The following is a 25,679-nucleotide window of genomic DNA, read 5'->3' on the forward strand; positions in this document are numbered from 1 at the left end:
TCGGAAGTTACTAAAACTCCAAGTTCTATAGATTAGCACAACAGCGTCTGCAATGAGTATAACCATTATAACTGCTTTTTCTTCCTCTAGCTTCCATCACAAATATTCCACACAATAAGAAACAGATTCCAATCACTGTCTTCCTCAGTTCAATGAAGGCAGAGTTTACTTAGCAAAACATTGTGCCCAATTTTATTTATACTGGTTCACAGACTAGATAAAGGGTACACAGCAGTGAAAATAAAATTCAGCTTCCCCCAAAAAAAAGTTAACAATGCTTTTTAGAATGAAAAATATTTTAAGTCAACATTAAGACATATGAACTTTTACCTTTCCTCCTCAGTCATATGATGATAAACCATGGTTTGCTGACGCAGCATTGCCAATTCTAAATCCATCATTTGCGTTCTAAACAAATTCAGACTCCGCCTCATTACTTGGAGCTCCTGAAAAGTATTCTAAAATGCAATATAACAGCATTAACTTCTAAATCACACAAAGTATTCTGTAACACAGAGATTTAAGTAACAACTTACTTCATAAAGAGGTAGAACAGATGATTTCTGAGTACTATACGGAGCAGCAGCAAGATCAGGTCCTCTCATCATAGGGTACTTCAAAAGAGTGAAAGTCTGATTAGAAAGCAATGCTAAAGTGACTACTTCCACATCATCTAGGCAGAATTTGGGGAGTACATATGTTTCTCTTTGGGGCATAAAACAAAACCTAAAATCACTTTATGTTATAAGCTGAAATCAGATAAATCAGTCACCAGTACCACCTACTATTCCTATCTGTTTTAGTTATAAGTCAGTGTATTTGGAACAAGAAAGAGGCAAAGGAATACATATAGTTTAAATCTATTAATATGTCTTACAGGACCTCCTTCTTGCCTTGAGAAAGTAGAAAAATAAAAACAAAACTCAGAAATATAGACGCAATAGCAAATGTCATTCTGAGATCACAGAAACTACTGACTTGGCTGAAGAAAGCAGCCAGCAATCACCATACTCGCTCAGATATCTGAGTATCTACTATGCATCACAAGGTAGTGAGAAAGATAACAGGAAGATAGAAGGCATTCCCAGCCTTCAAGCATTCTCACAGTGGAGAAGCAAGGAGAAAACAGAAGTAGAAATATATACATAATATTGGCTGGGGTTGGTGTGGGGACTGCTATGATGAAAACAATCAAAAATCCAGATTAGGTTAAGTGTTCTCAACAGTGGCCACACTTGAGCTGTAACAGTAATTAGGGCTTGGTCAGGTGAAGAACGGCAAGGGCAGGCCATCCCAGGTTAAAAAAAAAAATGCGGCATGTGTTAAAAAAAAAAAGACAGCTAGGGACACACACCTAGGTCGGAGCCTGCTCACAGGGAATGGGCCTGGAGACACAGGCAGAGGCCAGGTGATACACAGCACCTGTATCCCGAGGTGGGGTGGAGTGAGGACGGGGAAATCAGCTGAGTTACTGGTGAACACTGAACAGAAAACCACATCAAGAGCAGAACAAGCTGGTTGGGACAGGTGGAACATGAAGGTGTAGGTGGACAGGACCCCGGAATCCCCAGCTTCCCGTAACTGCAAGGTTAATTTCTCATTTGTAGACAGAACTACATTTTGTAAGGAGGAAAGAGAGACACCCACTTTCTGGTTAGACTGAAAATCATTAGTAGAAGACAATCATCATGAGGATAAAATCTCTACTTAAAAGTGTGTTTTACTACGTAACTTGAAAGGTTTCCAACTTTCATTTTTACTGTCAAAGGGGCTTCCTGTCTACTACATCATCATGAAAAGGAACGGATCATATTCACTCTAGGCCTCTCGACTCTTAGCTGAACACCCCGTTCATTACGTTGCACTATCATTTTCTTTGTTTCAACTGCCTCATCTAAGTAGCTTAAAAAGAGATTTAGAAAGGGAGTGTGAAAGGCAAACCAAGAGACAATTCTTTCTCAAAACTTATTTTGGAAATTATTCCCATCCCACTAACAAATCTGAGAGCAGTAACTTTAAAAGTGACAAGACACACAGACTAGATTCACACGTTTACCTGATTTTTTTCTCTTCTTTTAACCCAGTGGAAGCAGACTAATTCTGTACCAGGAGACCAGCATCAGGAGTCAGCAGATGAAGGAAAAGCTTAGTCAGAGAGCAACGGGTGGAACCAGGAGAATACACGGCCACACAGAAGCCAAGGGAGGAAAACTTAGAAAGAAGTGGTGAACACTGTCAGATGGAAGAGAAAAGGACAGACAGCGCTTGAGAAGTTTTCTTTTTTAATGACAAAGACAGCTTGACTAAGACAGAGACAATGGAGGAGAGGCTAAAGGAGGACGCCTAGAAAACAAAATCTCCTCTCTAGAAGGGAGGGAGATTGTGAACAGAGACATTCACCTTGTTCAGAATGTTACAGCTTCTCCCTTGAGCTAGGAAGGAAGAGGATGGGAGGAGGTGGGGGGGGCAGGTACAGATAAATATAGGGATGTAGGAAAATGAGGCTGAGGCGGTTACGTCTGATGGCTCCTAGCTTATCAGTGAATTAAGAGGTACTCAGACCAATAAAAGAAAACAAGAGTAAGAAAGATACACTTGGTTTCATACCTGTGAAAGATTCTGCAGTGAATTTCTAATATCATGCAACACTCTTCGCAACTGCATCTCAACTGCAGAAGGGGGGTTCATAGAGCACGCTCGGTAAGGGGAGGCAGCGTGTCTGTGTGAGTAAGGACACCCGAGAGCGGACGGGAAGGCACTGCAGGCGGCGCCTGCTATGCTGGGAACGCTGTGAGTGCTCAGAGTCCTCATGTGTTCACACAGGGGCCTCTCCTGCCACTCGGAGTGGAGAGAGTGAAGGGAGCAGGCGGACTGAGCAGACAGTGCACAGGCCGGGGTCCTCCACTGACGGCACTCCTCCAGCCGGGTCACTTCGCTCGGGGCGGCGGCGTCCTTCTTCCCAGATGTCGGAGAGATGAAAATAGTGGATTTGACCGAAGACTGACCATCGTGCTCTATCACTTCTCTTTCTAGTCTCTGTTCCTCCTCCTGTGTATACTTGTAGGTGAAGGATGGTGGGCTGCATCTGGTCTCTTTTCCAGGGGACAACCGGACATTGACAGATGACACAACCCTTACGGGGCTCAGCAAGGTGGTTGGTAAAGACTGAGACCTCCTTAGAGGATAGCCAGCTTTTGCAAACAGGTACCTCTGTTTCAACAGATCTTTTGACTTTATCAGACTACGCCCCACTCTTTGATTAGACAGACTACAAACCTTCATTTGCGCTCTTTGTAAAGCTGTATTAACTCTGTCCACAGAAGAGGGAGACCCCGTTGTATTTTCAGCCCCTTTTTCACTGCATTTAGCTTCAATAGAAGCCAATGATTTAAGAATATGGTGGGTGGTATACTGGACAAATTCACATTCACTGCTTTTATCCACATCACTTTCAGCACTTGCTTCCCTTAGTAATTCCACAGGCTGTGCTGGAGACACATCCTCTTTCCTTTCAGTAATTTCAGTAACGTGATCCCCTGCACTCCAGGTGGACTGCTGATGTCCTATGTTCTCAACAGTCTGGCACTGGAGGGAATCCTGGCCATCTGACCTTTTCTCAGCAACTGCTGCTGCCTTTTCTCTTTCCATCTGAGGACACGTAAGAGACTCCTCCTCTGATTCATTAAAGTAAGGCTGGTCTTGTGCTGTTGGTGTGACAAGGTCTTCACCAAAAGATGTGACTGTTGTCTCACTGTCACAGCTATCTGCACTACTCCCCATGGCCTGCAAGGACTCATGAACCTGCGAAAGGAAAACAGGTAGAAGGACGGGGAACTCAAATGAGTTAATTTTAATTACGTTGATAAGCATTAACAAAACACCAAACTGCTATGAGGCTTCTACACTTTCGGGGCCTCCCACCTTGGTTTTGGCGCTGGTGCTGCTCGAAACTGCTCTGTGTCCTTGATCAACAACTCTGCTTTCTCACAAAAAATATTCCAGATCTTCACTATTTTCCTTAAATACCCCCTTTCAACACCCATCTCCTTTCCTTACTGGAAGAGGAAATGGCAACCCACTCCAGTAATCTTGCCTGAAAAATTCCACAGACAGAGGAACCTAGCGGACTACATTCCACAAGGTTGCAAAGAGTAGGGCATGACTAGGCAACTAAGCATTCCATTCCTTCCAACATATGACACTGACTCAGAGAAAATGGACAAAAATATCTCAACTTCTTCCTCAATACCTACAAACTTCCCTGTACCTTACCCCATCATTCCCTCCTCTCCATTCTGAAAGACAACTGTGTCTCTTTTCAAAGCTAATCCCTCCAATCTGTACTTCTGACCACCTCCTCTCAAAAGTTAGGGTATTTCTCCAGGTTGATCCCAGACTTTTCTGCATCAAGCTCTTTCTCTTAGCCAAACAACTTTCCTAAATCATTACTGTATAAAAAAGACAAAAAACCCTATAACCCTTAGCTATCATCCTTATTTGAAAAAAGAACATAATTTGTATCTTCTCTGTCACTGATTTACTCTCCAATCATGCTTCTCATTCAGTGCATCAGAATTACTCACTCAAGTACTCAATTTCAGAATTAAACAAATTTTCATCTTTTCACTCCAATGGCTACAGCTCTCCTTTTAATAGTTTCTCCTTCATCTCTCAGTTTTTATGGCTGCTGGATTACTCTGAGTCTCCTTAGAAACTTCTCCTCACTGTCTACTCCTTAAATGCTGTTTCTAAGGTACTTTTTTAGGTTCTTTTTTTTCTCTTATTCCAGTTTTCTTTAAAATTTCCTCACAGATGTTTTAAACACTTTTCATGTACATTATGTACTGCACACATAAACTATAAGCTCCTTGAGGAGAGTTTAAGACATGCCTGACTTCTGGATTATCTAACACACTATAGCATAAAAGTCAAGTAATATTGAGCAAGCTATGGATCCACAGTTTTAGTTATTAATTATTATAAAATACTGAAATACAGGCACAGATTGTAAAGAATCTGCCTGCAATTCTGAAGATCTGGGTTCGAGCCCTGAGTAGGGAAGATCCCCTGGAAAAGGGAATGGCTACCCACTTCAGTAATCCTGACTGGAAGATTCCATGGACAGAGGAGCCTGGCAAATCCACTGGGTGGCAAAGAGTTGGACAAGACTGAGCGACTAATATTTTCATTTTCTTTCACTGAAATACAATGATGGTAGAAAATTTTTTAAAAAAGACAAAATAGGTTAAGGATTAAAATACTATGTTTACTGGTGGTCCAAAAATGAAGGAGAAGCTTTTTGTTGTTGTTGTTGTTTTTAAATATTCAGTCAGAGAAAGATGAAGAATTAGCGTAACTTAAAATTTATAGACAAATGCTCAGATAATAAGACTAAAATTCTAGGACGCAGATGTTATCATTTGAAAAATAAAGATTGAACAGATTGTCTTAAATATATAGACAGTGAAAAATCACCTAAATATAAAGAAGTTAATAATAACGCCTACTACGATAGGAAATATTACCTGAAGATGATTAAGCGAGAGGCAGTCTGTCGAATCTTCAGCAAAACCACTGCTATCAGAGTGCTGACTTGCAGTACGTAATAGTTGATCTACCAAAAAAGAAATGCAGTTATACAAAACTGCTATATAGGGCTTCAGTGAGTACCTTTATTACATGATTTCCAAAAGATACACAGTACGCAACAGTGACTCTTTCTTAGAAAAGTATGCATTACTTATGCCAAATTGTGGCTTCAAAGCGCAGGAAGTGACTTGAATTCAAATAAAACTGAATCACATCAGAAATTCTCAGTGTTTAGCTCCAAATTAAGCTCTAATTATAATGTATTTTGGTATTATCCTTGGAGAACAACCTGCTGAAATGAAAAATGGCTCTAATAAAAATTGAAGTCCCAAATAAACCATTTCCATTATGTAAAATATGTAAAGACACTTAGGTGAAATCAGAAGTTTAAATGCAGTGTATCAAAACACCTATGAGCCTCCCTGGGGCTCAGTGGTAAAGAATCCACCTGCCCATGCAGGAGACAGTGTGAGCGCTGGTCCACAAAGGCCCCACACACCACAGAGCAGCTCGGCCCAGCGGCCACAGCTACTGAGGCTGTGACCTAGAGCCCATGTGCCACAACCACTGAAGCCTGCATGTCTACAGTCTGTGCTCCACAACGAGAGAGGCCACTGTGGTGACAAGCCCATGCACGCGGTGAGAAGCCCATGCACTGTAGCTTTCAAGCAGCCCCTGCTCGCCACACCTAGAGACAGCCTGCCTGTGGCCACAAAGACCCAGCATGACCAAAAATAAACAAATAAAATTCTATGTATTTAAAAAACACCTATTACCTTCCCAATAAGAAAATAAAAATACAATTAAGGCCAACAAATTAATAATTTATATACAAGGAAACTTAAATGTCTCTGATGTTCCAAATGATGCAAACATTTGTAAGTTACGAAACAATTATTTCTTAGCTGAATTAAAATCATATAGGTTCAACTAGAAGGTAATATTGTTAATTTTTATCATTCCTGGTTAGTCTAACCTAAAAAAATTTTTTTAAGTAACTAAAAAATCCATGATCACATGGCGTCACACTGTGAGCACCACAGTGGGGGAGACTTTACAGCTGTTACATTTACTGAGGATGACATTTCATGACACGGTCAAGTTCTGCAGAAGCAACAGGCTAAATAAACTGTGTTTACCAAGTCGACATTCATTTAAGATTAGAATGATAGGAAATATTCCACAATATGTTTGAATAAAATCCGAAATTAATTATTGGTTGCCTGACTTTGAAAAATATTCTAATTACCTTAGGTTCAACCTGGAGCAACATGAAATGGAATAATATTTTTCCCATTAAAAATGTAAAATAATTCTGTAATGTTTTGAAGTCAACAAAACTGCATAATTAAATATAAGGAACTGATCCATATCTTGATAAGTTTAGGTAAATTGTAATAACTATGAAACTGAATTAGAGTAAGCTGTTACCACAGGTACTAATCACGCAGTATATTATCTGAGAAAATGATGAACATGCCATAGGAGTCATCACCATAATTATATGTTTGCCCATCTTTTTAAAAAGAAGAACTAGATTGTCAGTGTTCCGAAAACAGGAACCTTATTTACTCCTCTTTGTATCCCAAGTAACTAGAGCAAGCCAACAATAAAAACGTATTTGCTGAATTAATCAATCTCCATAAAGTTATCTCCATAAAGCAACAACAGACTTAAACAGTTGCTTAGAGGATTTAGAAGTGGAACTGCCCAATCTGCTTGGGCAAAGGGCAGTTGCCAAAGAGCCCAGGAAGCCCTGACCAGCTTCCCTCCAGTCCTCTCCCCTGAGGTCTGTCTTGGCCACCGTGAAGCTCGGCCCGCGCCAAGCGCACTCCTCCGCAGTCAGCCCAGTCTGGATTCACACACACAGCAGGTCAAGTGTAGACTGCCTAGGCTTCAGAGCAGATGTCAGGCAGCGGAAAGAACAAGGAGACCGGGGACAAGTTCTGGCTTTATCACCATAAGCAGTAACTTCTCTCCACAGAAAATGAGATAACAGTTCTCCTACCTTACAGTGTTGCTTCATAAACTAAGTAGAGTGTAGGTGAAACCGTTTTTGTAAACTATAAATCACAACTGAGATTCTTTAGTCAGACATTTCCATTTCACAAAAAACACAGTTTACCAAAGAAAAAGGCAGAATTAAAAAGAAACAGACTTTCGTCCTAACTGAAGAGGTAAGACATTATTTCTTATTAAACACTAGGAAGTTAAAGCAAACGTTAAAGTGAGAACAAAACAAAAGGTGTAAATTCTATTTATCCAGCATCACAGAGAAACAGTACACCTGTATACTCTGCTAGGCCAAAGAAAATATTGAACATCTTTGGCAATAAGGAACCTGTTGGGCTGTCCTTAACATACCTACTGAACGTTAACTTGTGACATGAGTTGCATCACTAAACCTCTATTGTAAATCCCGGGACTGGATCTGAGATTTAGATTACTGCAGCTTCAAAAATTCTATTACCAACGTGGGAAGTATTTTCATACATGCGCTGTGTGCATTTTTACTAACCTTGTAAGATGAATATATTACCAGTGATTCAAACTCTGCCACTAGGATTAACATACTTGCATATCACATCAAAATTTGGAAGGCTACTTTCAAAAAAATGACTAAAACACTATTGTTCTTTCTCCCTCTTTCATGCATATACACAAAACTATTTTACTGTTAATTTACAAAGATGTGATTCAAAAAAATGTTACCATTTTTAGTTATGCCACCAGAAATAAGAGCTCCTACAGAAGACAAGAGGAAGAAACTCAGATGTGAATACAAACCACATTCCATCTTTCCCGCTACAGGAAGCTTACTCCTCAAGGATCTTAAGGTAATTATACTGTTTTTATCCCCCCTTTGACACAGGGCAAGCTGCTTTATCCAATGCATCCCTTTACCTATCTAAAGCAAAGATTCCTGGATGGCTATGAACTCTGCCTTACAGCTCAGGAACACATATATTTATGGACTCACAAAGGGAAAAAAATTAAGCAGTAAAGTTCATTTCGTGTCTGACTAGAACTGTGGCGACCTAGGGAGAGTGGGGATCTTGTTTGTCAGTACTGAACTGCAATAAAAAAAGAAAATTTATATGCAGATTGTTTCATACGGAGTCACTCCAGAGATCAGAAGAGAACATGTAATTTCCTATTCTAGGAACATACATATGAATCTTTGCTTTAAAAAAAAACACAAAAAAACAGGGTGGCTCAGCATGTGTGAAGTTTTAAAAATAAATACTCCTACCTTCAGTGGTCATTTAACTTCTCTTCTCCTTTCCTTTCTCCCTAAATCTCCAAAGGTTTACAGCTTTAAAGATGATCAGACATGTTTTTCTTGTTGCAAGTTAAAAGTGAAAGACATTGATTCAAAGGGTCTTTGGTCAATAATTAATAACTCAAGAGAAGAACAGTACCTACAGCAACTCACCTTTGATCTAGTTTGAATTTAACTAGCTTTAACTATCGCTGAGAAACTGGTGTTTTCTGCCAGACGCACATTCATGTATTATACCTAGGAGCTAGATTTAAGTAATGAAAAACCCAGAGGTGGTTAATACAAGTCTATATCTCAAACATAAGCATGTAAAAAGTAGGCCTGACTTTGTTGCTCTATCACTTCCCATCTAGCCCTTGTGTAGAACTAAAACATTATTTAGAATACACATAATTGTGCAAGGAGGTCATTACAAGATAAGTGAATTAAAATTACTTTATGAGCACGAAAAGTTTTCAGGAAGATACCAAAGATTCTACAATCAAACCACGATGAAGCATGCACACCTATGTCCTTAATTTTCTTTTTATTTTTATAAGCACTGCAAACACTGATCGATTAAAAAAAAATACCTTTTCCACATCACCCAAAGACATTGCAGTAATGTGCTTAGATACCAGTGAGTATGGGTTTACTTACCTCTTTTTGACTTGTTAAGACCTAGCTGGTAAGTGGTTGGAACATGAGGAGCTTCCCCCTCTGTACTTTGGACCTATAGAAGAGTTTTAGGTAGTTAAAACTTGAAGAAATCTGTGGCAAAGAAGACTACTTCTTAATAATCATTTACTAACAACCAATCTAACTAAGAAGGTACCAATGCTTTATATATTTAAAAAGTGCAATCTATCTCAAAACTGTTATAATGTCCCACATCTCAATTTTGTGATCTGTTTTTCAGTTAACAACAGGACTTTAAGTTTATAGCTAACAAAGAAAACTAACTACATGTGTAAAGTATAATACTTCATTAAAAATAAGTTGCTATTAAATGAAAGACAGAGCCATAAGAAAAAGTTCTTCTCTAAATGTTAAACTTAGAAGTGTAAAGTCAGTCCCAGAGAAACACTAATACACTCACTGCAGTACACTGGCACACACTTAAGGCAATTACAAGTCTTGCATCTTGAAAAACAGCACATCATGCTCCCACTGCAAAAATCTTACAAAAGTCCACACATTTTCAGGTTTCACATAACCACTGATGTGTAAGACGGCTTTGTCTTGACATAAATGTTCTTTTAAGACACAACTTGGAAGTTGTACGTGGACAAGCAGGTTTCATTACAGGATTAAAATGTGAAAGATCTTAGCCATAAATTCTCCATGAAAATTACGTTCAAAAAGATACCAAACCCACAGAAGCTGACCTTTTATGCTGTCTTTTTGTTTTCCTACCTGAACAACTACCTAATTTAGGAACTGCCTGATTCTTCACTCATCATACCCACTCCTCCAATATTCTATCTATCCTAACAACTTAACTCTATCCTAAAATTAAATACTTGTGGGAGTATAATACTAATGCCCAACAGTTTACTCTGTAATGATTTGTACTTAAAATACTAAACAACATCCTAGTAAAGTGGGAAAACTCACCAAACATTTGGGCTTTTGGCCTTGAACAAACTGGAAAGTAAACAGCAAACAAGTTTTAGACAGAACCCCGTTTTTGAGCTATGAATCCCATTCCAGAGTAAGAAATATTCCATAGGAATGAGAGTGGAAAAGCCAACATGAAAAACTTAAAAGGTTAAAGATCTTATTATCCAGTTTTAAAACTGCTCTGATTTGTGCTTTGTTCTCAGCTGTAGCAGCAGCTACATAGTTGAACATGAATCCATGTTTATCTACCTTCTGAAAACTGAAAGCATACTGGTCATTTAAAACCATCACCTATAAATTATATATAAATTAGTTTCTACTATTCTTTGTTATTACCAAAAAATTATATTCTTCAAAGCAGCAGACATAAGTTCAACAGGAAAACCATTGTTTTGTGTGCAAAGAAACAAAATTCATTTTCTTTTTATAGTCAACAGAAGGTCTATTATTAGCCTCTATTCAGGCCTAGCCTACTTCAAAGAGTTTTCTGTAAACCAAATATCAAACAGACTGAAAAAGTGTAACAGAAATCCAAATGTCTCCTTAATTTTATTCTAAGAATCTCAGCTTAGGCGAAAGATTATGATCTCTCGTTTTTAAATGCAGAATTATTACGTATTCTGTTCTTCGTGTGTGTGCTCAGTAGTGTTCAACTCTGCAACCACATGGACTGTAGCCCTCCAGGCTCCTCTGTCCATGAAATTTCCCAGGCAAGAATTCTAGAGTGGGTAGCCATTTCCTTCTCCAGTAGGTCTTTCCAACATCAAACCTGTGTCTCTTGCACTGCAAGCAGATTCTTTACCACTACACCATGGGAATTCCCTATTCTTTAGATTTATAAAATTAGTCACAAGATCACATGACTTTAATGTATATGTATCCTCAGTGAACTATCCTTCAAGATGCTACTCCAAAAAAAAAAAAACTCCCTCTCTCCCTCCACTACAAATTCCATAATTCCATAACTAACAAAGAAAAAAAGAACAGGGCCCTTAAAAATGAGCTGACAGTATCATATTTTACTAATAAAGCCACTAAACTTAGGATCCTTCCTCCCACTTATGCAAAATCATCAATCACTTGGAAGACAGAAAAAGACTTGCTAGCAATAATGGTTGAATTTCATAGCTTATTATGTTTCATTATTAGTTACAGTTGTGCAGAGGAAAGCATTCAAATTCAACATGGGTGCCCCACAGAAAATCATAACCCAAACACAGACCTTGAGATTTATTTGGCAAGATTTTTCCTATTCCATGGTTTTAAATCCTCAGAGAATTCTGGTCATTTGCTACAAGTTGATCTTTTATCAACTATAGCTAAATATTGATAACTGAATTGAGCGATGGATAATGGGTATTCCCTCTACTATCTGATCTCTGGGTAAGTTTGAAGCTTCTCATAAAAAAAAAAAAAACCCGACTAAACCAAAATGATAAAATCACAGGGTCTCAGTGTCTTGGGATTTAAAGCTGTAGGAACACAGCTTTAGAATAAGCCACACATTTGAGTTACTACATTTTAAAAATGTTTTAATCAAACAAAGATTTCTTTTTGAATCAATGTCCTGCTACCATGCAGATACCTAGTTTGGTTTTTCAAAGCCTGTCACAGTTATCTTGACTGAAACACTTCTTCTTAGGCACAATACTGTTGTGCTGTGTTTTATACAGCAGCAACACACAGAATGTTCTAACTCAAAGAACCCTTCCTCTAAGATTTAAAAAAACTTATACAGTAAAAAGGTCTTCCCAGGTGGCGCTAATGATAGAGAATCTGCCTGCCAGTGCAGGAGATATAAGGGACATGGGTTCAATCCCTAGGTCAGGAAGATCCCCTGGAGGAGGGCACAGCAACCCACTCCAGTATTCTTGCCAGGAGAATCCCATGGAGAGAGGAGCCTGGCGGACTACAGTCCATGGGGTTATACAGAGTTGGACATTACAGTGTCTTAGCATGCAAAAAAACAAAAACCAACTTAGTACAGTAAAAAAACAAAATTGAAGCTTCAAAAATCACAATCCTAATTTTTAATGATACCTCAAAAAATTCAAAGGAAAGCATTATTTTCCCAAAGAAGTGGCATGAAGCTGCACATTGCATGACTTGAGTGCTTGCCAGTGTCTGACCCTATTAACCAGTCGGACTGTAAAATTGTATGGCACAATCAAAAGGAGTAGTTTGTACAAAGACCCAAATTCAAGTCTTATTCTGAAAGACCAATGGAACAACTTAACTGTCAGGTATTTGACTGGTTTGGGATTACTTTAACTCAGGCCAGTAAATGTAATAGTAAGAATTCTGAAATTTAATGGCTAAAAATAAGTAATGAAGTACATAAGTTAAATCAGTAATCAGTGTGAAGACAGGATTAGAAACATTTACTAAAGCGTCAGTAGGTTAAAAAATTGCATATGCAGCCAATAGTATCTTAATTTAAATATAAACTTATTTATAAAGAGACACAAGGCAACTTATTTACAGAAATACGTAGATAAAAGCTCTCTTTCCTGTAACGTTCAAAGTATAAGAAATTTTTCCTTTACACCTAAAAGATGAACAATTGCTTATAGAGTAAAATCATTCTGGTTTAACTGTGAATCATTCATACTACTAATCTGTGGCTCTAGACAGTTACCATGATGTATCTACTCAAAATAAATTATTTTAAGAACACAAGAATAATCCAAGCAAGTCATTAAGAATTAGAAAACTCAAGAGTAGGTCTTCAAAACTTTCAGATACACTGAAACTAGCCTGCAAGATAGTTTTTATAAGGCAAATTGATTTTTAATTGAAAATAGTGTCTGGCCTTCTTTTTTTTTTCCTTAAGAGATAGTCGTTTTCACTCTCCAAGGCCTGGCTCAGTCTTGTCATCTATTTAACTCCTTTTACATTTAAATAGTTCTCTCTGTTCCTGGTGACTGTTAGATCTTACCTTCTGCCTCAGGGGGACCAGGCAGCTTCATACACAGAGCCACGTCTGCAATTTTTTCTCCCACCTAGTTACCTAGAGCAGTTGGCATTCAAGTAACCTGAAAACTGGCTTACTGGGAGACAGTGTGTGTGCTCTAGCTTATATTTATTTGCTGTTTTTACAAAAGGAAGAAAGTTCCCAAAGGAATCAAGCCTCAAGGGAAAAGAGTGCAAAAGAAAAAGTAACAACCTACTTTGAATGGGATCTAAAAGTCTGCTTTAATAAGATTGTTCTCTTCATTTGTCGGTATGATTCAACAAGCTTGGGAGAAAAGGAAATTAAAGAAACACACTATTTCCTTTCTTTATCCATTGTTCTACAAGCTTTCTTTAAAGTTCCCAAAGGGATTAAAAACACAATTCTAAGAGGTTTTTATCCATATTTGAAATATATCTGAAGAATAAGGATTATCGTTAAAATTCCCTGCATTTATAACATAGCTATGATTGACTATGTATTATTTTTTGAAAACAGAAATCTTCAGTTATTCTTAAACCATCCGTGCCTGTAATCTTGGACTTCAAAAAAAATACACTTCCATGTGAAGTTACTTTCTTCAGTAACTGCTCTTGCCAGCAGAGGGAGCAAAAAAAAAAAAAAATACCCCTGCCCATAAAAAAAAATCTAGTTTTAATGTTCACTTGCCACCAAAGTACATCTATCTGGCACTTAATAATTGTAAAGAACTTTTGTGTATGGTATCAGTAGCAAAACTCTGGCTTAGAACTCAAGAATTCTAGAAATTAAAAAGCAACATGGAAGAGTGTTTTCTCATCTGAGTCATTCAATCAGGTCTACAAGTAACCAGCAAGTATTTGCACTCTATTCGATTGTCATAGAAGAAGGGCCCTAAAGGAAGGCAAGAAGTTACGCTTTACGAATGCTAGGACAAGTTTAGACCAAAACAAAGACAAAAGAGTAACTGAACAATAAAACGGAACAAAAGGTTCTATTAAATTGTCATCTTCTGTTCTTTCTAGTCCCATACCCAGCTGCCAAGTCGCTTCTGTCGTGTCCGACTCTGTGCGACCCCATAGACAGCAGCCCACTAGGCTCCTCTGTCCCTGGGATTCTCCAGGCAAGAATACTGGGGTGGGTTGCCATTTCCTTCTCCAATGCATTAAAGTGAAAAGTGAAGTGAAGTCACTCAGTCGTGCCTGACTCTGCGCGACCCCATGGACTACAGCCTACCAGGCTCCTCCATCCATGGGATTTTCCAGGCAAGAGTGCTGGAGTGGGGTGCCACTGCCTTCTCCGAGACCTAGCCTCAAAATCTTCACACTTACCCTTCCACTGAGATAACATTAAGAAAAGCTTGCCCAAAGGCACACAGCAATTCAGTGGCCCAAACAGAACTCAAACCCATCTGACTTCCAAGCCTGTTATCTCTAACTATTATGCAATATTGATCTGAGTTTGAATACACTCTCTCAGGGCATTCTCACAGCATCCAGCTGCTAAAACTAAGAAAGAAAAACAAAGGAGACAGAAGACCTAGAGGAGCCATTATACTGACACCACACGGTCCAGTGACATCTCGGTTTGTGAAACAAAAAACCTGAGAAGTTAAAATCAAGATGATTTTTTTCTAGCATACATCCATTCACCACCTTTCATCTTAAAAACATTTGGGGGCACTGTTTTCCCTAACTCACTGTTTGAAACAGTCCTCAGTAATTTTCCACCTACCTCTTCCATTTCAAAGGAGTCCTTCTGCTGTGCCATTATGTTTCTTATGGATGGGATCATCAGTGGTGCACATGGCTCTTTTTCAGGTGTGGACAAAGGGACATTCTTCAGCTCCCCGCCATTTTCCAGCTCACTATGACTGGACATGTTGAAATCACTACCTAAATCAGATTCTAGAATACCAGATTCCTCATCCAGTTTATTCTCATGACTTTGAGTTTCTTTACTTTGTCCACTTTCAGCTTCATGGTTAAAATTACTATTTGCTTCATCAGAAAGTCCATCCATGTCAGAATTCTCCATAAAAGCTGCTGAACCACCTGATACCTCTTCTTTAACTGTAGCCAACATAGAAGACGACTCTTTCTTCTTCACAATTTTTTGAGACTTCTGATCGTTTTTATTGCCACTTTCTTCCATCACTGAAATGTTTACGATCTTTCCTTTGTCAACGGCCAGGGAAGGAGTACTACCTTCTCCTTTCTCTGTTTTTTCAACACATAAGTTTAGTTTAGATAGTGTTTTCATTAAGCGATTTGCAGTGTTACTTCGGGTTAAAGGTGGAGGCGAGTCTGTTTCCTTGTTAGAGGTCACTGAGGACATACTTCCAATTCTCTGCAGGGGAGTCCCAGAGACTTGGGAATATAAAGAAGAAAATGCGTTGGCCACAGTAGTAAGCACTTCAATTTGACGAAAACGGCCTACAAAAGTAAAAAAAAAAAAAATATATATATATATATATATATATACACACTATACACATATTATTAATTAAACCATTATTATGGTTCAGAATTTCAATAACTGAACTACTTAGATCACAAAGATTATAAAACTAGATTTTTTTCTTTATCTAACACTTAAAACCTCTATATTTACTGTGGAGAGGGAGAAAGATTTTTCACTCTTAAGTACTAGAATTTACATTTTAAAAAATCAGAAAGAAGGACAAAGCATAATGACAACACAGAATAAAACAGACAGAACTGCTATTGATCTATAGCTGTGACTCTCTTTTGAGGTGTCGAACTCTTCCAAATGTTAAGTATATATTAAGTATATATTTTATACCTAATGGGAGGGGGCTTAGATTTACAGACCTCTTAAAACTAATCCAAGGACCACGTAGGTTCCCACTGTTGGGGATTTCTGATCAACAGAAAAAAAAAAAAAAAAAAGCAGATTTACTGTGAAAAATCATCAAATCAGCCATACCTTTATAGATTTATAGGAAAAGCATCTGAAAGTGACTGACCTCAACTAATAGCAAAAGGCCTCTCCTTTATTTATTTTCTTTTGGAACAAAAGCAATCTGGAGATATGTATAAGGTTCCACAGGTAAGTTACATTCTCCAATGTAACACTTAAGTGGAAAATGGGCTGGGGGGATAGGTAAATTAACTTCTATAAATAGAATAATAAAAATTTAGAATAAGCAAACAGCTATTGTATTTACCTCAATAATTAAATTTCCACAGTTATTCTTAGAAATTAGTAAGGCTTTAAAAACAAGACCACCTTGCTGTGTAGATGCCATAATTTCAAAAATAATATGCTAACATTTAAAAACCTTACTTGTTAAAGCGTAATTTGGATTTTCTACTTCCATCCGTTGCATTTGTGCACTCAGAAATACTTTAATATCTATTCCTCTGGCAAATGATGATGAATTAAAAAATCTGGAAGGAATTTTGGAAGCAATATCTGGTTCATCTCGTCCAAATCCAAGATTATAAAGAATTTCTTCAGGGTCTTCCTCATAAAGTTCCAACAATTCTGAAACACTAAAAAAGAGAAAAAGAAATATCAAGATGTAAAGTAAGGTTATAGTTCACATCATATTATAAATGAATTCACATCCCTACTTTCCTGTGAAAAGATCCTCTACCCCTTCTACTCTTTAAACCATTATTTATTTCAGTATCTTTATACATTATGCACCAAACGCGATTAATAACCCTTAAAAGGAGTCTGTTCTTTCAAGCTGTTAGTTTTGAGAAAAAGAACTAAGCCCTAAGAACACCCTCAATAAAGAAACTGTCTGATTCCTCACCTTATTTTTTTTGTCATTTTAAGAGATGTCCAGTAAAGCAGCTAAACAATTAGAAGAGAGATGAGGGAGAATAAAGAGTAAACAGATTAAAGAAAAAATGAAAGTGGAAAATGGACTAGGAAGTTGGTACAACTTTGGTACCAAGGGACACCCCGCAGAACTTGAGTTTTTCTGCTATCTTTCGCTGTCCTGGAAGAGGCAATACAGGTAACAACTGATCTCAGAAAGGTGAGGGAGGAGCTTACTTTCAACTTTTTTCTAACCACTTGCACCCAGGAAGCAGGAGGAGTAAAGTAAGGAGAATTTGGATTTCACAGGGATCAATTCCTGCTCTAATTCTGTTGGGAACTGAACATTCTGTAACCCTTATCTCTCATGCCAGTGATAATCCAAGCTGAGACTCATCGGAGAAACGAGGAATGTTAGAGACAGAACGTGAGCAGAAGGAAATTTCAATTTGTTTCAGAGAAAATGTTCAAATTTCAAAACAATAATCTGGACAATAAGCTGGTTGCTTATGCATATGTATTTATTTTTGTATTTTAAAGATATTTGGTTTTATATGAAGATAAATCTATGTTTCAATATCAAGTTTTAAATTAGAAAGATTTATTCTGATATTTATATCAGAGTAACTCAAGACTCTAGCAGAATGGAAAATTTTGGAAGTAGAAATTATTCCACTATGGAGTTCCTCTCTCACAGGGCTCAAAATACTCATTATGGATTCCAGCAACATTATTAACATATTTGTTAACTTTTACTTAATTAAAAAAAAAGATACTTCTGTCACTTATATTGATCTATGAAACACTCTGGATTCCTTTTGACTTCATACTGTCAAGCCAAATCCAAGGCTGAAAAAGTGATCAGATTAGGTCATCTACAACACAATGTAATTGCAGTATAAGCTCAGAAGTACCTTGAGACTGTCCCACTACTTTTCCCAGAGCCAGTGGAATTCATACTCCTCCCTTTCTGATGAAACTGCAGTCTTCTCTCTTTGGCCAAAATATTACTGCTGTAAACAAAAGTAGATTATATAAATTTTACCTCCACAAATATTCCTAATGTTTAGAAAGGAAAAAAAACAAACAGCTACATACCAATTATCAATTTGAGCATCAATTTCATGAAGGTGGTTCGCTAAAGGTAAAAAGAATAAGTGGAAAGCACAACTGTTAGCAAGACAATAACTACTGTGATACAATCATTTAAAAAGCAAATTAGCCAGATTATTATTGCTAAATGTCTAATATACCAAACTCTTGTCCTGGCACATTAAATCTGTGTCATTAAAGATAATATACAGATAGGTAAGAAAAGAATCAGTGGCTTGTGGAGGGTGTTTTTGGTTTTGTTTGTTAGCAACATAAAACTACTTCCACTGAATGTTTAAAAGACATATAAATAACCAATTAAATGTAATAGTTTGAAATAAGTAGTAAGAAGGTATGTGGTATGTGTGATTCTAATTACTAAATTTTAAAACTGTTGATAAAGAATACCTAAGAAGTAAAACATGAGTTAGCATTATTTAAGTGTTCAATAACAATATCTATTTCTAACATGGCTTTTTTAAGGCTAATAATTCACTCCAGTTACAGCCAATTTTTCTTGCATCTACTTTGAAAATTTCTACTCATTTCAACATGTTTTCCTATAAAAGTTGCCTTTCAAGTTTATCCTAGACTTACAAGTTCTAAACAAATAAATGCTATTAATGTTTAAGTCTAGAGTAAGTTAAATTTACTGTATTTAAATTTTATGGACAAATATTAAGAATGAAATTATTAAAAGTGTATCTATTTTCAGCACATCAGACTTTTTCCTTTTTTCATTTCTGATCTGCAGAGCCATGGCAATTTCTTATCCAACAGAAATGTGTCTAACACATAGCATTCAATAAATATTTACTGAATGAATGACAATAATCTTGGAGCAATTTTCAGTAGAACAGCATAATAGCTCCACTTTTCTCTGAGACATCCTTTTTGGGTCTGGCTTCCAATAAAATCATTCAATATGGATGAATAGGCAGAGCACAGAGTTTTAGGGTAGTGAAAAACACATTATATGATATCATAATGATGGATACATGTCATTACAATTTTCTCTAAACCCACAGAATGTACAAGACCAAGAGTGAACCCTAGTGTAAGCTATGGATTTGGGGTAATTATGATGCCTTATTCTAGGTTCATCAACTGTAACAAATGTACTAGTCTGGCAGGGGGTGGGGGTGGGGATGTTGACAACAGGGAAGCTATGCATATATAGGGCAGAAAGCATATGGGAAACCTCTGTACCTTCCCCTCAATTTTTCTGTGAAAAGAACTGTTTAAAAAAAAAATGAAGTCTTAAAAAAAATTCCATATTGTGAAGCTACTAAGATAGTTATTGAAAGTGCTATTTACAATAACATTGGAAATGTATTTTAATACTGATTGGGGAGCAGTAGGTTTAAGCTTTACAGTTTATTTTATAGAGTTTATTCCTGGAAAAGATATTAACAGAAATATAAAAACTAACATATTCACATATTCTACAGAGTTTTCAGTGTTAGATGGCTCTTAATAAGTAATCTATCACACAGATTGACTTCAAACAGCAAAAGATCAAGAATATTAAATTCAGTGGGTAAATTCATTATACATCAACTTATAATTCAAAAAGATTTAATAAAATCCTTAATTCTTTTTTTATAAAAAGCACTCATTAATAACCCAGTTATATAGTAACCAGTAATTTCAAAATACCAATAAAACAATAAAAAAATTCTTAACTTTACATTGTGAAAGCTTTATTATGAATCTGCAGGAAAAGATAATCTGTGAAAATTTAAACATAGCACAATACACTTTTAAAATCCTAATGCAGCTTTGAACCGACATCAGTACAATGATTTCTAATTAACTTCTAGTAACTCTAATTTGTCTTTTCCTTTAATCTTCTGAAAATCTGGAAAAAGAGGAAGCGAGGAAAGACAGGAGGCACTTGAATGCAAAAAAAAAGACAAGCTGCAGCTGTATACCTCACACTAAAATAAGTTTCACTGCAATTTGCTCACATATAAATATTTAAGCTTCCTTTTGTGGGACAAGTCTTCCCTCAGTTGTATCACCATTATTTGCCCCAAACAGTTCCTTTAGAGCATTAAAGTCCAATGAAAACCTTTGAGTATTTCACAATGGTTTTCCAGAGCCATTTCTACAGGTCTCCAAAAGGCTCTCACTAGATTAACACATAAAAGTTTCTGTAAAATGTATCTGAGCCACTTTCAAGAACTTTAATTGTGAGGGTCATAAACCTGAAAACATGTCACTTTCTCTTTTTTTTTTAATTTTAAAACTATATGAAAATACAATTCTTCCAAACATACCTTCAGCTCCCAATGACAAATCATCTTCAAAACTTCCCCCATTTCTCACAAGCACACCTGAAAGAAATATCAGAAGATTCATCCCAGTATTCTGTCCTTCCTGACCCCCCACATAAAATCACTGTTTTAATTTAAACAAACTGACCAAGCAAAATATAAGACAGAGTAAAGCATTTCAGACATGAATGTCCTCATAAGTTACTCTCCTTATAATTGCAGGAAGAAGACACACGTTTCATTGTGAAAGAAACCAGGTCAAATTGCTAGAAGCTAGAATCTACTGGCTATTTTATACTTAATAAGCCTTTAAGATGTTGAATTAGATAATGTATCTTACCCAACAGTTTCACTGAAAACCAGATTCCGATACAGTCATTTCTTTTACCCCCTTATATTAAGTTGGGAGCTCAAGCTAGATTTTCCTGATACTGTAAATAGTTTTTATATACCTTGCCACTACCTGCACATTCTTATTGTACTTTGAACTTTGGAATTCCACCTTGCACAGGTGGTAAAATTTCAGGTGTGGCAATTTCAGTTCATGTAAGCAAAGAAATGCTACACTAAAGCTGACCTAATTCACTCAATATATATTTTCCCTATGTTTACATATCACATTTCTGTATTTAATTAGTCTTTATAATATCTAACTGAACAATAAAAATAACGAGTTTCACATTGTGCAAAGGCTTAGTAATTTGTTTAAACTCACCACAGTTTTTATGGTTCATGACAAGGTTTCTCCCTTTCGGCTTTTATCTTAGAACTGCATATTTTATAAACATGAACATCACTTTTATAATTTATATATACACACACACATTCACTTTCACTCCCAGGACAATAAAGTAGGACCCTCATAAAGAACAGATTTTTCTAGAAAGGTAACTTTCTCTTACCCTTGAGAGTACTACTGCTTTGTTCATCCAGTGAGGCTCCCAATGGGGTACTGAAATCACATAAACATATCAGCCTTAGTCTTGAAAAGCTGTCTGGAGAGCTGCCACTGCACTGCCCGACACTTTAAAGAGTTATAGCTAAGCAAGCTTCTAATCACAGTTTAACATTTCTCCCAAACACACAGGGAATGCAAGTGGATTACATAAGTAATATGCTACCAAGCAAATACCTATCATCAAGTCAGCTCACCAGGAATGATTTAATCACATGTCTGATGTGCCAGCAATTAAGAGCAAGAATGGCAATTACAAATGATATGAATTGGCATTTTCTTTACAAAAACAGAAAAAAGAGAATGACAGTAGGCATTTAGAAAATGTCTGCTCCTCTCAATCCCTTCTCTAGAAATAGGAAACAGAATTAAAAGAAAACAAATCTTTATCTCAATAAAATTAAAAAGTCAGAGTCTAGTTAGAAATAAGGCTCAACAGTTTTCTTAAATCTCATCCAGCATTTTAGAGCGCCACTCAGTGCCTCCCTTAGCCCAACTATTATCTTTTCTGATACAGTAGAGAAGTTTGGAATTCATTTTATGCTTTTAAACTGAAAACATACATATATTCTTCATTTAACTCTGAAAAGATTACTAAAAAGTTGGCTGAAGAATCTATCGTAAGAATTAGCCATTACTAAAATTCTTTCACATTCTTATTGTTCAAACAAGTCTTTTAAATGGAAAATATCTCTTTCTCAAAACTAAGCTAAAGAAACAGATTATTTTATTATAAAAGTTCTACTTTGTGTCATAAGTCTTTTGTCAGTAACAATTTATACCTGTTATAGATTCACACCAGACATGGAGTCTATCATAAAAATATCAGTTTCAAAAAAATATTACTGAAATGCCAATGTTAAAAGTTTCTACAAACAAATATACAAGCAATGGCAATTCTTTAAAAATTAGTGTTTTTCAAATCTAAAAGGATAAGCAGTGACCATAAAAGCTCTAAGTTTTTGCACATATTTTAAAAAGCTAAACTTTATGCCTTCAAAAAAAGTCATTCCTCTTCCATGATGGCTTCTTGGGTAGGACAAAACATTGCATTACTCCTGCAGATATCTCTACTGGCCTGGGCACCAACAGAAGATAGCAAATGAGCAGACTATAACTGGCATTCTGCTTCAGAAACAAGTCTCTCACTCTCATAACTGCTCTTACAAATCTTATCAAAAACTCTATCTCTTCTTAGATGCTACTTTATTCAAGCAATGTGTTTCCACTTAGCTGGTGGTGGGGGGGGGTGGATTTTTAAAATAAAGACTCCCTTTAAGGAAAAACAAGAAGGTATCTTTATTCAGGATATAGAAAGCAGTAAGAAACAAAGATTACTTGAGGCCCTATCATGGGGGAATATGCTGTCTTTAAATCACCTGTACCTAATATACAAAGTAGACTAATTCTAGGAAGGATCCTAAATTGTTATAGAAAAAAAAAATGCAGTCACATATACCCTACAGTCAAATCTGTGATGATTAAAACTCACAGTAAAAGACTGTTTGTTCTAGCTTTTCAGAGTACAAATGAATGTCCCTTTTGTACAGAATAGGTGCAACAGTAGGGAACAAGAAAGAAATTGATGAAAGAAATCCATGAGGGAAGACGCAAGAGAATTTAGAAACAAAACTTCAGGAATTTTCAGAGATCACATGTCCTGGTGAATGTTAACATCTGCCCATTACATTTATCTGTAAAGATACACTTATTTACTGTCTGCTTGATGTGATCTCTTATACAATCTTAATTCCTATACGTCATAAAAAACATGACTCTTCTCTTGCTCTTAAACATTTTTTTGTGTATTTTTACAAAGAGGATCCATATATCTCATATTTCAGAAGGGTCTGTGATATCCAGAATAAAAGGAGTCCAATAATGGAGTGTTCAGCAAGGCTCCAAGCAATTCACCAAAACAGGATACCAAGAGAGCAGTGGCCAGTATTTTGTCTCTTTAGGGAAGAAAAACAAACTGGCATATATAAGAATCATTTCTCTCTCCTCTCCCAAAAAAGACTTCCCAAACTCTGGTACTTGGACAAAAAGGTGAAGAAAAGCCCCAACTGAGATGGCAAAAAATATATACAGAAGAAAATACCTTAACAAAAGTTAAAAAACCTACATTCTTCACAGCAGATTTTGTAAGTAGCAAATAAGTTGGAAAAAATAATTAAAATATGAAACAGGCACATTTTACTGTAGTAAGATATGATCAATCTCCTCTGTATTTTCAAACATTTCTGTACCAGCTATCAAACCATGTAATTAAACTGATTTATGTAGCCTGAATGTCTTCAAAGCTCTATTTCCCTTCTGTGAATTCCAGGGCCATCTGACAAATCCACGTCCAAGGTGTAAACTAGAACAAAATTAGCTAGTTTTAATAGCTCTCCAAACAGAATTAAGGCACCAGCATAAAGTTAAAGCCCAGTTAATGTAGTTAAGTAAATTAAACTCATTTAAAACACATTTGAAAGGGAAATGACTCTATGCCAGATGTACAGATGTCAAAACAAATGCAAAATAAAATACTGTGTGAAATGTGACAAGCCTTTCAAATAAAAACGGGCCAGCATAATAATATGAAATGACTATCTGTTTTAGGTTTCTGATCTCTGATGCTAACATCACGCTCCGGAACTGAAGTCCTAACAACTGTAAAGTCAACATGGTCACCAAATAATCGGCGCTCACAGTACTTCCATTTCTAATCGTTTAAAGGAGGAAGCTATCCGCCGGCTTACTTTCCGGTTCAGAGCTTATGAGGTTCACGGGACCCACAGGGACGGCGGCCCGAGTCACTCCGGCCGGGCGTCCCAGCTGAGCGGATCTCCCCCCGGACGCGAGCGAGGACTCACCGGCAGTCCTTGAGCCATATCGCGATCTTCTCGTTGGGCACGTTTCCTGCAGGACAGAGGGGACAGCTCGTTACCGACCCCCGGGGAACTCTGACCACGGGGTCACCCTGGATACCCCCAGGGAGAATCTTACTAGGGACAAAATGCAGCCTAAGCCACACGTCGCAGTGACCACCTGAAGGGCAATGATGGCACCGGGGTGTCTGTGTTGACGCTGGAGAAGCCTTGCCAAGCGCGCGCGTTTAAAGGTCGAAAGTGTCCCCTTCCCCCTGCCTGGAGCCCAGGAGGTCTCCCAGAACTCAGAGCAGTCGCCCAAGGCGCACGAGACTTTCCTCCGCCAGCCCGCACTCCCCCGAGCTCCCCGCCCGCCGCTGCCCGGCCGGGCGCACGGACCTCTCCCCGCGGCGGCCGGCAGCTTCGTTCCGGGGAGGTCGTCCTCGTCCTCGTCCTCGTCCTGCGTCGTCGCCTCTGTGGACAGGTCCTCTGTCTCCGACGCCTGCCAGGAGCCGCGGCACTTGGCCCAGGCCTTCCTCCTGCGACTCGCCACTTGCCACTCGAGTTCCTCCTCCGCCTCCGCCGACGCCACCAGGGGCCGGTCCATGGCCACACTGGGGGCTCCGCAGCCCCAGCCGGAGCCTGTGAAAGACGCGGCGGCGGCAGGGACCCCCGCCCCTAGCTGTCAGCGCCCCGCCGGGCTGGGGGCCCCGGGGAGCCGGAGCCGGCGCGGGAGGAGGAGGAGGAGGAGGAGGAGGGGACGGGAGGGAGGGAGGGAAGGAAGGGGAGGGAGGGGGCGGAGGGCCAGCGCTTCACATGAAGCCGGCCGGGCGCGGCGCGGGAGCGCGAGTGGCCCGAGCGAGCGCGGCTGGGAGCCGAGCGCCTGCCAGCCCCCTTCGCGGCTCCCCCGCCCCCGCCTCCGCCTGACGCCCAGGGGCCTGGCCGGCAGCCGCGCGTCAGCGCGCCCCTCCCTCGGCGGCATTCCACGCCCCCTTCCGGCCGGAGGCGCGCGGGGCGGGAGCGGCGAGCCCGGAGCGGGCAGACCCGCCCCCGAACCCCCGCCCTCCGCACCCCGCCGCGGCTTTTTCGCCTGTTTGTAGGTTAATAATCTTTGCTTTCTCTGAAGTTCTCCTCGCAGCCTAAAAGAGAAGGAATGTGGAAAGGCCAAGTTTCCCTGAACGCCCTTCTTCACCTCAAAACAAGTGTCTGCTTGGGCTCCCTGAAAGTTACTCTTCGAGGAGTCCAAAGAATTGTGTACAAGGAATTGTGGAGAAAGCTAGGGAAAAGAGGCGCATAA

The 25,679-nt window shown here is 38.4% G+C and overlaps 1 protein-coding gene across 3 annotated transcripts in view; it reads right to left on the minus strand.

Annotated features, from left to right (window-relative positions):
• ITPRID2 (ITPR interacting domain containing 2) overlaps nucleotides 1–24,997 on the minus strand; it is a 37,116-nt gene extending 12,119 nt beyond the window's left edge. For all 3 annotated transcript variants that reach the window (XM_068967321.1, XM_068967320.1, XM_068967319.1), the window contains exons 1-13: nucleotides 24,782–24,997; nucleotides 24,389–24,434; nucleotides 21,475–21,524; nucleotides 20,576–20,632; nucleotides 18,300–18,339; nucleotides 18,116–18,214; nucleotides 16,716–16,924; nucleotides 15,141–15,841; nucleotides 9,512–9,584; nucleotides 5,526–5,614; nucleotides 2,608–3,801; nucleotides 537–614; nucleotides 331–458 (exon numbers count right to left, since the gene is read on the minus strand). In XM_068967321.1, coding sequence (XP_068823422.1) covers nucleotides 331–458; nucleotides 537–614; nucleotides 2,608–3,801; nucleotides 5,526–5,614; nucleotides 9,512–9,584; nucleotides 15,141–15,841; nucleotides 16,716–16,924; nucleotides 18,116–18,214; nucleotides 18,300–18,339; nucleotides 20,576–20,632; nucleotides 21,475–21,524; nucleotides 24,389–24,434; nucleotides 24,782–24,989 — 2,972 coding nt within the window. In that variant the 5' untranslated portion in view covers nucleotides 24,990–24,997. The remainder of the gene's footprint in view (nucleotides 1–330; nucleotides 459–536; nucleotides 615–2,607; nucleotides 3,802–5,525; nucleotides 5,615–9,511; nucleotides 9,585–15,140; nucleotides 15,842–16,715; nucleotides 16,925–18,115; nucleotides 18,215–18,299; nucleotides 18,340–20,575; nucleotides 20,633–21,474; nucleotides 21,525–24,388; nucleotides 24,435–24,781) is intronic.
• Nucleotides 24,998–25,679: the final 682 nt, after the last annotated feature.

The sequence above is a fragment of the Capricornis sumatraensis genome, chromosome 3 (assembly GCF_032405125.1).
Source record: "Capricornis sumatraensis isolate serow.1 chromosome 3, serow.2, whole genome shotgun sequence".
Lineage (NCBI taxonomy): Eukaryota > Metazoa > Chordata > Mammalia > Artiodactyla > Bovidae > Capricornis > Capricornis sumatraensis.